We start from the raw sequence: 13633 nt of genomic DNA, 5'->3' as shown, positions 1-13633 counted from the left end.
ATCATGGCTGATCTTTTGTGGACTCAGCTCCACTTTCCGGCCCGAGCACCATAACCCTTAATGCCTTTATTCTTCAAAAAACGATCTATCTTTATCTTTAAAACATTTAATGAAGGAGCCTCAACTGCTTCACTGGGCAAGAAATTTCATAGATTCACAACCCTTTGGGTGAAGAAGTTCCTCCTAAACTCAGTCCTAAATCTACTTCCCCTTATTTTGAGGCTCTGCCCCCTAGTTCTGTTTCACCCGCCAGTGGAAACAACCTGCCCGCATCTATCCTATCTATTCCCTTCATAATTTTATATGTTTCTATAAGATCCCCCCGCATCACTCTAAATTCCAACGAGCACAGTCCCAGTCTACTGAACCTCTCCTCTTAATCCAACCCCTTCAACTCTGGGATTAACCTAGTGAATCTCCTCTGCACACCCTCCAGCGCCAGTACGTCCTTTCTCAGGTAAGGAGACAAAAACTGAACACAATACTCCAGGTGTGGCCTCACTAACACCTTATACAATTGCAGCATAACCTCCCTAATCTTAAACCCCATCCCTCTAGCAATGAAGGACAAAACTCCATTTGCCTTCTTAATCAACTGTTGCACCTGTAAACCAACTTTTTGCGACTCATGCACTAGCACACCCTCTGCACAGCAGCATGTTTTAATATTTTATCATTTAAATAATAATCCCTTTTGCTGTGAGTCCCACCAAAATGGATAACCTCACATTTGTCAACATTGTATTCCATCAGCCAGACCCTAGCCCATTCACTTAACCTATCCAAATCCCTCTGCAGATTTCCGGTATCCTCTGCACTTTTTACTTTACCACTCATCTTAGTGTCATCTGCAAACTTGGACACATTGCACTTGGTCCCCAACTCCAAACCATCTATGTAAATTGTGAACAATTGTGGGCCCAACACTGATCCCTGAGGGATACCACTAGCTACTGATTGCCAACCAGAGAAACACCCATTAATCCCCACTCTTTGCTTTCTATTAATTAACCAATCCTCTATCCATGCTACTACTTTACCCTTAATGCCAAGTATCTTTACCATATGCAGCAACCTTTTGTGTGGCACCTTGTCAAAAGCTTTCTGGAAATCCAGATATACCACATTTATTGGCTCCCCGTTATCTACCGCACTGGTAATGTCCTCAAAAAATTCCATGAAATTGGTTAGACACGATCTGCCCTTGATGAACCCATGCTGCGTCTGCCCAATGGGATAATTTCCATCCAGATGCCTCGTTATTTCTTCCTTGATGATAGATTCCAGCATCTTACCGACTATCGAAGTTAAGCTAACTGGCCTATAATTACCCCTTTCTGCCTACCGCCTTTTTAAAAAATGTTTTTATTCCAAATGTTTCAATAATTTTTAGAAAACACTGCAAAAGACAAAATAATGCAAAGAGAACAAAGCAATATATCAACAAAACAACTTAACCCTCTAACCAACTAAAAATTTAACAAAACAAAGCAAAGTGGGGCATCCGCCCCTTACAAATAACATGAAATCAACCCCCCCCCCCCCCCCCCCGAGTTGCTGCTGCTGCTGGCCTCCACCTAACGTTCTGCGAGAAAGTCAAGGGCCTACTTCCTTTTTTAAACAGTGGTGTCACGTTTGCTAATTTCCAATCCACCGGGACCATCCCAGAGTCTGGTAAATTATCATTAGTTCATTTGCAATTTCCCTAGCTACCTTTTTTAGCACTCTGGGATACATTCCATCAGGGCCAGGAGACTTGTTTACCTTTAGCCCTATTAGCTTGCCCATCACTACCTCCTTAGTGATAACAATCATCTCAAGGTCCTCACCTGTCATAGCCTCAGTTCCATCAGTCACTGGCATGTTATTTGTGTCTTCCACTGTGAAGACCGACCCAAAAAACCTGTTCAGTTCCTCAGCCATTTCCTCATCTCCCATTATTAAATCTCCCTTCTCATCCTCTAAAGGACCAATATTTACCTTAGCCACTCATTTTTGTTTTATATATTTGTAGAAACTTTTACTGTCTGTTTTTATATTCTGAGCAAGTTTACTCTCATAATCTATCTTACTCTTCTTTATAGCTTTTTTAACAGCTTTCTGTTGCCCCCTAAAGAATTCCCAGTCCTCTAGTCTCCCATTAATCTTTTTCCTTCAATTTGATACTCTTCCTTATTTCCTTAGATAGCCACGGTCGATTTTCCCTCTTTCAACAGTCCTTTCTTTTTATGGTATAAACCTTTGCTGAGCTCTGTGAAAAATCGCTCGGAAGGTTCTCCACTGTTCCTCAACTGTTTCACCATAAAGTCTTTGCTCCCAGTCTACCTTAGCTAGCTCTTCTCTCATCCAATTGTAATCCTCTTTGTTTAAGCACAAAACACTAGTGTTTGATTTTACCTTCTCACCCTCCATCTGTATTTTAAATTCTACCATATTGTGATCACTCCTTCCGCGAGGATCCCTAACTATGAGATCAGTGATCAATCCTGTCTCGTTACACAGGACCAGATCTAGGACCGTTTGTTCCCTCGTAGGTTCCATTACATACTGTTCTAGGAAACTATCACGGATACATTCTATAAACTCCTCCTCAAGGCTGCCTTGACCGACCTGGTTAAACCAATCGACATGTAGATTAAAATCCCCTATAACTGCTGTACCATTTCTACATGCATCAGTTATTTCTTTGTTTATTGCCAGCCCCACCATAATGTTACTATTTGGTGGCCTATAGACTACTCCTGTCAGTGACTTTTTTGCCTTACTATTCCTGATTTCCACCCAAATGGATTCAACCTTATCCTCCAAAGCACCGATGTCATCCATTACTATTGCCCGGATGTCATCCTTAAATAACAGAGCTACACCACCTCCCTTACCATCCACTCTGTCCTTCCGAATAGTTTGATACCCTTGGATATTTAACTCCAAGTCGTGACCATCCTTTAACCATGTTTCAGTAATGGCCACTAAATCATAGTCATTCACGATGTTTTGCGCCATCAACTCATTTATCTTATGCCGAATACTACGAGCATTCAGGTAAAGTACACTTATGTTGGCTTTTATACCTATGTTTTGAATCTTAACACCTTGATCAGTAACCTCTCCCAAGTTATTTTTCCTCTTAACTTTTCTCCTAATTTTCCTTGTCGTTGAACCCATATCTTCATGTAACAACCTGCCGCGTCGCTTTCCATTTATGTTTTTACTTCCAGTTTTATTCCTTTTAGTAATACTGGGCCTATTCACTGAGCTCCCCTCAGTCACTGTACTCTGTACTTCGCCTTTTTTGATTTTTGACTATGGCTTGTCTGCCTTACACTTTCCCCCTTACTGCCTTTTGTTTCTGTCACTGTTTTACTACCTTCCGACTTCCTGCATCGGTTCCCATCCCCCGCCACATTAGTTTAAACACTCCCCAACCGCTCTAGCAAATAGCCCACCTAGGACATCAGTTCCAGTCCTGCCCAGGTGTAACCCGTCCAGTTTGTACAGGTCCCACCTCGCCCAGAACCGGTCCCACTGCCAGGAATCTGAAACCCTCCCCCTGACGTGCTTGTTAGGTAATTTGAACATTCTGAATTCTCCCTCGGTGTACCCAAAGAGGCGCCAAGATGTGGCGACTAGGGGATTTCCACAGTAACTTCACTGTAATGTAAGCCTACTTGTGACACTGATAAAGATTATCGATATTAATTAAAATTGAGGAAACCCAAGATGTCAGAATAAGATGAGGATGGATATCTCGGAGAAGTGAGTGGCCGGAGATTACAGAGCTAGGAAGGGATGAGGCCATGGAGGAATTTGGAAACAAGGATGAGAAATGAAAGTCAAGGGGCGCGATTCTCCCAACAGGAGACTAAGTGCCGACGCCGGAGTGAAAACCAGAGTGTTTCACTCTAGCATCGGAGGCCGCGCCTCGCCCCCTATTCTCCCACCCCCAGGGGTCTAGGAGCGGCGCCACGTCAATTTCGCGCGCCGGGCCTTGACGCCCGCATCAATGACGTCACCCCCGCATGCGCAGGTTGGCCGGTGCCAACCCGCGCATGCGCGGTTGCCGTCCTCCCCGCGGGCATGGAGCATTGATCTTGCGGGGCAGCAGAGGGAAAAGAGTGCGTCTTTTAGAGACACCGACCCGCTGATCGGTGGGCACCGGTCGCAGGCCAGACCCCCACTGACTGAGCACCCCCCTGGTGCTCGATCCTCCCCCCCCCCCCACAGGACACACAAGCAGCGTTCTTGCGCTGTTCACGCCGGCAGCGACCAGGTGTGCTTGGCTCCGGCGTGAACCGGTTGGATTGGGCAGGCCGCTCGGCCCATCCAGGCCGGAGAATCACCGCTCGACTGTTAGAAATGGCGAGCGCCGATTCTCCGAGCGGCCTGTCGTAAAACGCGACACGCCGTTTTGGTGGGGAGGTGGGAGAATTGCATGGGGGTGCCAGGGCGGCGTGGCGGGAATCGCCCGGCACTCCCGCGATTCTCCCACCCGGCGTTAGGGGTCGGAGAATCGCGCCCAAGATGTTGCTTGACTGCAGGCCAGCATGGGTCAGAAAGCACAGGATGATAGGGGAAACAAGATTTGGTAGGTATTTGGGCATGGGCAGAAGTTTTGAATTACCTCAAGTGTACACAGGTAGAATGTGACAGCTCAGCATGTCATGAATGCTGAATTTCAAAAGTTGTATAACTACTTATCTCAGCAGGTGACCGAAGACATTTAGATTGAAGGTTTTAAGGGGTTATAAAAGAGAATTGTCTGTCTTTGGTGTGGTAAGCGAAATAGGTTATTTTAACAACAAATTGACCATTTGAGGGCATTTACATTTTTTGAATGGGTTTTATCAATTTGTTATTTTCAGATGAAGAGTGTTTGAGTGACAGTTCTATTAGATTGTTAGAAGCTTAATATGTTTTCATTTCCATTTCAAAGACATGGGGCTGGATTCTCCATTGCCCAAAGCCAAAATAGGATTCGGTGATCGGGTGGAGAATCGACTCCAAAGCCCAATTCGGGGCCGACTCCGGTCAGCCATGCTCCGCCCCCAGGGAAATGGCATCATCGCAAAGCCATTGGCGCGTCATCGTCCGGCCCTCTCGCGATGCTCCGCCCCCAATGGCCCGTGTTCCCGATGGCGCGGGAAACATGTGGTCTCAGCCGCGCGGGAACCTGGCGTGGTGGCTGCGGACCGTGTCCAGCGCCGCCACACTTGGCCGGGATCCATGCTGCTGGAAGGGGTGCGGGCTTCCACGAGGGCTGGGGGGGTGGCCTGCGGGGTCGCTGATGGGGACCGGGTCTGCGCACGGCCGGCACCGTGTTGTACGGCGCGACCGCTGCAGATAGTCAGCCTTGTGCAAGTGCGAGCAGGGACCCGGCCATTCTCCGGCCGTTTCCGGCGCGGGAACCGGGAACTTCACCCGGCACCGCTGCTAGCTCCTCACCGGTCCCACAATTGGTGAGGGTTTCACGCAGGATGTTTGGTCTTAAAAGACCACACATGCTCCGTTGGCATCAAACCTAGCCGCTGAAATGGAGAAACCCACCCATGGTTCCTGAAATTTTCCCATAGTGAACACAGCGAATAGTTGTGGAGGCTCTGAGCACAACCAGGCCAGAGTCCGCAAAACACCCATTGTCAGCCATCTCTGTTGTATTTGAGTGGAATCAATCCCTTGGAACTGCCGAGGAAAATTAACCAAGGTTTACTATCCTCCTGAGCAGGATTTGTAGTTTATTTACAGTAGTTATGTTACCTATAGTTCATTGTCCATGGGGAGGGGTTGGCGTAGTGGTATTGTCACTGGGCTAGTAATCCAGAGATCCAGAGTGCTGTTCAAATCCCAGGTTCAAATCCCGTCACTGCAGATGGTGAAATTTGATTTCAATAAAAATCTGGAATTAAAAGTCTAGTGATGACCATGAATCCATTGTCGTATAAACCCATCTGGTTCACTAAAGTCCTTTCGGGAAGGAAAACTGCCATCTTTATCTGGTCTCCACATCCAGAGCAATGTGGTTGATTCTTAACTGCCCCTCAGGGGCAATTAGGGATGTGCAATTTACCTTTCAGCATCTTACATACCTCAATTTGATCTCCCCTCATTTTTCTAAACTCTAGAGTATAGGCCTAAACTGTTCAATCTCTCTTCATATGACAAATCCCATATCTCGGGAATCAATCTCGGGAATATCCTCTGAACAGCCTCCAATGCCACTACATATTTCCTCAAAACAGGGGACCAAAACTCTCAACACTCTCAACAAGGTCTCAACACACTCCCTACTCAAGGCCAGGTCTGAGGCATTCAAGACAGGCGACCCTGACCTATACAAGAAATCCAGATACGACAAATTCAGGGATGCCAAGAGACAATATCAGACTAAGCTAGAGTCATAGACTAACGACACAGACTCTCGTCGGTTGTGGCGAGTCGTAAACAGCATAACGGGCTACAAAGCAAAGCCGAGTAGAATCTCCGGCAACAGCACACCCCCTCCCCAATGAACTCAATGCATTCTATGCTCCGTTTGAGCAGGAAGCCGTCAAATCGTTGTCAACCGCCCCAGCAGCTCGGACACACCCATACCTACCGTCACAGCTTCCAAAGTCAGATTGGCCTCCTTGAAACTGAACCATCAAAAAGCGACTGGTCCTGACGAGGTTCCTGGTCGTGCACTCAGATCCTGCGCGGACCAGCTGGCGGATGTGTTCGTGGACATCTTCAACCTCTCCCTACTCCGTTCTGAGGTTCCCACCTCCTTCAAGACCACCATAATAATAGTGCCAAAGAGGAACTAGGCAATGTGCCTCAACAACTACCGCCCAGTGGCCTTGACATCGGTTATTCTGAAGTGCTTCAAGAGGTTCCCAGAATGCCTTGATCCACTGCAATTTGCATATCGCCACAACCAGTCCACAGCAGACGCCATCTCCCTGGCCCTACACTCATCCCTGGAGCATCTTGACAACAAGGACTCCTGCGTCAGACTACAGCTCCGCCTTCAGCACCATAATCCCAGCCAAGCTCATATCGAAGTTCCAAAACTTAGGTCTTGGCTCTTCCCTCTGCAGAGCTGCCAACTTTTCCTAACAGAAATCAGTATTCCAGATACCAAGAACCAGTATTTTGGCAGTAAAAATCGATATTTCCTTTTCAAAGAAAAAGTGCCCACCAATCTGATGTACAGCTTTACACCTTTCATTGCCCAAATCTAAAACACCAAATGGAAAATGCAAATCCAATGCTTTTACATCATGAGTGGATGTTTTGAACTTAAGTTTCAAACATTCAGTAAATCTAAGAATGAAAAATGTGAACAAACCATTCACCTTTTTACATGAAGTTCAAAATTGTCATTATACCAGTGTCAGAGCTCAGCTCAACCTTACTGATGCAGCTCTTTTGCATTTGTCGGACAGTGTTGCAATCACCGGCTTGCATCTTAATTTCCGAGGTTACCTCGGGCTTACTTAGGGATGCACATGTAGCTCTTTTACACTTATCAAGCAGTTTTGCATTGAATTGCATTTTATGACAGCACTGTCCTTTGGCTTGAGCGTAGACTTTCTGGGTTAAAAAGTCAGAAAGTGTCTCGGTTCCTAAACTGGGCCGAAACTCAGTGGAGTTCTTCCTGAGCAGATTGAAGATTTGTTCATCGCCGACGTTACTACGTGTGATTGACAAGACTGCCAGCATGATTTTTGGAAGATGACGTTACTTCAGCTCACCGGTTGATGTTCCCCTCAGCTTGGAGACCACCCAAACTTCATCTGATCATCTGTCTAATGAAATACCGCCCAATGGATCAATCTGGAATTGAGCAAATTCCACTTCTAAATCTTCCAGAACATCTTCCATAATATGGAATCGCTTTGCAAAGTAATAAACTGATGTGAGGTTTCCCACAATCCTCTTCCTTGGATTTGCCAATCTTGCATGTAGCAGCAATTCGTCCTGAAGGAGAAATTTGGTGGTGACATAGTCACACGCTGCAACATGGTACTTTCGTACTGATGAGCAGAAGTTACTCCTATCTTGCGAGGTGAAGTGTCCTGTCTTGAGAAACTGCCCGACTTGTTCACCAACGACAAGGTTTTCATCAGACTTCTAATTGCATTTGTCCTTGTACATGCAGCTCACAGACAATGGAACACTGGCAACTGCTGCAGGTTTCACAAAGCAAAGCAACAAATCCTGAAGAAAGTCAAGCAACTTCTGATGTAGAATCTGTATCTTGGGACTTTCATTTTGGAGTTCTAGGTTGAGCCCGTTGAACACAGGAAGTGTATATTGAAGAAAGATACAATACAGCTTGTTTCTGTCACAAAGCTTTGCATAAATCCTGGCAGCTTTGCCTGGAGATGGCTATCCTGTTGTATTAGCAACAGGGTTGCTAGCTTCTTCTTGCTTCCAACACTTGAACTGCTGCTTTTTCCATCTTTCTTAATATTGTCAGTCTGACTACCATGCACAAGAACAAATCCTGCACTGATCTGTTTGGGTCTCACTGTTGAAGGTGCCTGTTTCTTGACAGTAGCTGAAATCAGGCAACTACTCTTTGCTTTCACATGAATGCTGTTTTTTGTTCCTGCAAACAATGCTCTTGTTGTCGATGAGGTGCTACATGTGTGGAGGTCTTTGCCGCTGGAGACTTGGTAGAGGTCTTTCCAGAAGTGTCAACCTTCAGTCGCTTAGCATTTCTCAAGCCCCCTTTCTTTTTCCTTTCTGATTCTTGGGAGAAGTGCTCTTGTGACGCAGACCATTAGAACATAGAACATAGAACAGTACAGCACAGAACAGGCCCTTCGGCCCTCGATGTTGTGCCGAGCAATGATCACCCTACTCAAACCCACATATCCACCCTATACCCGTAACCCAACAACCCCCCCTTAACCTTACTTTTTAGGACACTACGGGCAATTTAGCATGGCCAATCCACCTAACCCGCACATCTTTGGACTGTGGGAGGAAACCGGAGCACCCGGAGGAAACTCACGCACACACGGGGAGCACGTGCAGACTCCGCACAGACAGTGACCCAGCCGGGAATCGAACCTGGGACCCTGGAGCTGTGAAGCATTTATGCTAACCACCATGCTACCGTGCTGCCCCATTGTTCCAGAAATCTGTCCAGTGCTCTTTCCAATGACAACCATCTCGTGCAGACATGTTTGAGTATTTTGTGATTTTCTAGATTGCACAATATTTGTATTTCCTTGAACACTTTGTGGTACTTGCAAGATTTCTCAAGGTAGTAATAGACTGGTACAAGCAGGTCCACTGCAGAGAATGGCAACTGACTTGCCGCTTTCTCTGCAGTCAGGTGAAGAAGGTGGCATGGACATCCAAGAACGAAAATATCTAGGACCATGTGACACGCTTGCACTGTATAATGTGGGGGCGGAGATGGAAAGGGGTGGGGCCTCTGCTCAGGGCCCTGTCTTCCAGCAGCCATCACCAAGGAAACCAATCACAATGTTTTGGGAGGAAAGCATTCGCTTGTTAATCAGCTCCTCCCATAAAGCCAGACAGCCCTTCAGCGAGCTCACTCTTAATTTTTTTTTATTCCTTCCCAAAAAAACTCCTCTCGTTTAATTTACTCTCCGTCAATAAGGTGTTAAGTTGGATTTGACTGAGGGCTGCAGTGGATTGCGGGCAGCATAATCAATGACCCCTCCCGCTGGCTTATCCACTCTTCCAACTTTTTCCATCAGGCAATTGATACAAAAGTCTGAGAATATGCACTAAGATTCATAAACAGTTCTTCCCCGCCATTACCAGACTCCTAATGACCCCCTTATGGACTGATCTGATCTCTTCACACATCTTCCCTACTGAGTAGTGCTGCACTCCTGTATGCTTCACCTGATGCCCGTGTCTAATATAACAATAGCTTATTGTCACAAGTAGGCTTCAATGAAGTTACTGTGAAAAGCCCCTAGTCGCCACATTACGGCGCCTGTTCGGGGAGGCTGGCAAGGGAATTGAAACCGCGCTGATGCCCTTGTTCTGCATTACAAGTCAGCTGTTTAGCCCACTGTGCTAAACCAGCCCCTATGAATTTACATAGTGTATTTATGTATGGAATTACAGAATTTACAGTGCAGAAGACCCAACAATTCTGCACCGGCCCTTGCAAAGGGCACCCTACCTATGCCCACACCTCCACCCTATCCCTGTAACCCAATAACCACACCGAACCGTTTGATACTCAGGGGAATTTAGCACAGCAATCCGCCTAACCTGCACATCTTTGGACTGTGGAAGGAAACCGGAGCACCCGGAGGAAACCCACGCAGACATGGGGAGAACGTGCAGACTCCACACAGACAGTGATCCAAGCTGGGAATTGAACCTGGGACCATGGCGCTGTGAAGCCACAGTGCTAACCACTATGCTACCGTGCTGCCCGTAAAATGCTGACAGACAGCCCAGCTCCACCCACTCTCTGACATCACTGCAGTAATAAACACCCATTTCTTAAAGGTACTCTCACTACAGATATTTATATACACACCTATTTATAAACACCCATTTCTTAAAGATACTCTCACAGGACACATGGTCACATTAGACTTAATTCCAGATTTTTCATCGTATTCAAATTTCACCATCTGTCATGGTGGGATTCGAACCCGGGACCCCAGAGCATTACCCTGCATCTCTGGATCACTAGTCTAGCGACAATACCACTCAGCCACGGCCTTAGACTTAGGTGTCAATGGCCATCTTCAAGAACAGTGAATCTATCCATCTCACCTGGACATTCCACAGCATTATCATTGCTGAATCCCTTACCATCAACATCTTGGGAGTTATCATTGACCAGAAACTGAACAGTAAATTTTTAAAAATACATTTAGAGTACCCAATTAATTTTTTCCAATTGAGCTCCAATTTAGCATGGCCAATCTACCTACCTTGCATATCATTGTGTTGCGGGGGAGAATGTGCAAACTCCACGCGGACAGTGATCCAGAGCCGGGATCGAACCTGCGATCTCGGTGCCGTGAGACTGCAGTGCTAACCACTATGACACCAATCTGTCCAGGGACAGTAAGTTGCCATTAGGAAATAAGAACCTTACAGATAAATATAAATAGGTTTGAAGAATGGGCCAAAATGTAGAGTTTGTTTTTTTTAAAATTTTATTCAAATTTTCACAAAAAAGAAAACAATAACAAAATTCTAAGAACAAAACAAAAAAAAACAGAACCCCCCCCCCCCCCCCGCCGTAAATACAAAAGAGAAACAATAACTTAACGCCCATCATTGGCAAAAAACAGATATTCAACCCAAAACAAAAACAAAGAGACCCCCCCCCCGGTTGCTGCTGCTGCTGACCTTTTGTTTTTACTGTTCTGCCAGGAGATCTAGGAATGGTTGCCATCTCCTGAAAACCCCTGCACTGATCCCCTTAGGGCAAATTTCACCCTCTCCAATTTAATAAACCCCGCCATATCGTTGACCCAGGCCTCCACGCTTGGGGGCCTCGCATCCTTCCACTGAAGAAGACTCCTCCGCCAGGCTACTAGGGACGCAAAGGCCAGAACACCGGCCTCTTTCGCCTCCTGCACTCCCGGCTCCACTGCAACCCCAAATATTGCGAGTCCCCAGCCTGGATTGACCCTGGATCCTACCACCCTCGATACCGTCCTTGCTACACCCTTCCAAAATTCCCCCAGCACTGGGCATGCCCAGAACGTGTGGACATGGTTTGCTGGGCTCCCTGAGCACCTAATACACCTGTCCTCGGTCCCAAAAAAATGGCTCATCCTTGTCCTCATATGAGCCCTATGCAGTACCTTAAACTGTATGAGGCTAAGCCTCGCAAACGAAGAGGAGGAGTTCACCCTTTCTAGGGCATCCGCCCACATCCCCTCCTCAATCTCCACACCCAGCTCCTCCTCCCATTTATCTTTCAGCTCCTCCACCGAGGCCTTGTCTACCTCCTGCATCCAAAATGTGGAGTTTAATGTGAAAAAGTGCGAGGTCATGAATTTTGGTCGGACAAATGGTGGGAAACTTATCTAAATGAGATACTTTGGGGTGTTTTATTGCTGAGGGACCTGGGGGTCCTCGTTCATGAGTCAGAGAAAAGAAGAATGCAGGCACAGCAGATAATAGAAAGCAAATGGAATGTTGGCTAAAGGAATAGTGTATAAAGGTAAGGAAGTGTTGTTGCAAATATACACGGCATTGGTGAAAGAAAACATAGGCCATACCGGGCAGCAAGTTAGGTGGATTGGCCATGATAAATTGCCCTCAATGTCCAAAAAGGTTAGTAGGGGTTATTGGGTTAGGGTGGAAGTGAGGGCTTAAGTGGGTCGGTGCACACTCAATGGGCTGAATGGCCTCCTTCTGCACTGTATATTCTAAAACCTATTTTTGGGTTATCTGCATATACATCTACAGGATACCCATTATCCACTTTGCTTGTTACATCGTCAAAGAACTCTAGCAAATTAGTCAGACATGATTTGTCCTTCATAAAACCATGCTGAATCGATTTGAGTTTTGACTTTCCAAATGTCCTTATATTACTTCCTTGATAATTGATTCACACAATTTCCCAGCAACAGATGTTAAACTAAATGGTCTGTAATTTCCCACATTCTGCCTCCCTCCCTTTTTGAATAAGGGAGTTACGTTAGCATTTTTCCAATCCACTGGAGCCATTTCCACGTCCAAGGAGTTTTGGAATATTAAAACCAATGGATCCATTATCTCCATTGTGACTTCCTTTAAGATCCTAGGGTGCAGGGTATCAGGCCCAGGGGAGATGTCTGCCCTCAATCCCAATAGTCTGTTGAGTTCTGTTTCGCTATTGATGTTGATTGTTCAGGTTCCTCACTTTCTACTACCTCTGAATTGGCAGTTCTTATAAGAATGGTACCAAGTGTCCTCCACCAGGAAAACTGAGGCAAAATATTGATTTAGCATCTTTGCTATATATGTACATTACTGGAATGTAATGTAGTTACAAGAAATGCCTGCAGTTTAATGTATTTGCAGTAGTTTACCTGTCATGTGTGTGCAGGTTGGGATCTTTCTCCATATAGGTTTGACTGGATGTTTCCTTCCCTGCAGCAGTGGAACCAAGCATCATGAGGACAGCTCTGTGCCTCTGGGTATCTTCACTCTCCCTCACTTTATACACAGTCTCCCCGTCAATTCACTAAGCTTCTTGAAGCTTCACCTTCACTGATCCTTCTGGACATTTATTCGCCTCTGTGGGTTTATTCAATGGCGATCCACTTAATCAGTAACTTCAGCTTCGCGCCAACTGCGTTTCTCCCTCCTCCCCATCCGCACGTCACTGGCAGAGGGCGGGCTCGGATAGGCTCAGTCAGGGGGCTGGGCCAGAGGGCGGGGTCTGATAGTCACTCAGGGGGCGGGGACAGAGGGCGGGGTCTGAGACGCACGCTCAGGGGGCGGGGTCGGTGGGCGCGGTTCGAGACGCTCGCACAAGGGGCGCGGTCAGAACGAGTCGATCAGGCGGCGGGGCTGGAGCGGCTCGCGGAGGGGGCGTGGTCAGAGCGGCTCCATCAAGTGGCGCGAGGTGGAGGGGCCCGTGGCACAGCGGCGCGTGCAGAGGGCGGGGCCAGAGGGGCTCGCACAGGGGGCGTGG

General features: G+C 46.8%; 1 protein-coding gene across 3 annotated transcripts in view; it reads right to left on the bottom strand.

Annotated features, from left to right (window-relative positions):
- Positions 1 to 13328, bottom strand: part of LOC119970695 (deoxycytidylate deaminase-like) — a 72781-nt gene extending 59453 nt beyond the window's left edge. The window contains exon 1 of one of the 3 annotated variants that reach the window (XM_038805721.1): positions 13026 to 13328. In XM_038805721.1, coding sequence (XP_038661649.1) covers positions 13026 to 13111 — 86 coding nt within the window. In that variant the 5' untranslated portion in view covers positions 13112 to 13328. The remainder of the gene's footprint in view (positions 1 to 13025) is intronic. The other 2 variants (XM_038805722.1, XM_038805720.1) reach the window with 2 other exon arrangements.
- Positions 13329 to 13633: the final 305 nt, after the last annotated feature.

This window comes from Scyliorhinus canicula, chromosome 8 (genome assembly GCF_902713615.1).
Source record: "Scyliorhinus canicula chromosome 8, sScyCan1.1, whole genome shotgun sequence".
NCBI classification, from domain to species: domain Eukaryota; kingdom Metazoa; phylum Chordata; class Chondrichthyes; order Carcharhiniformes; family Scyliorhinidae; genus Scyliorhinus; species Scyliorhinus canicula.
This window is presented reverse-complemented; position numbering and strand designations above follow the sequence as displayed.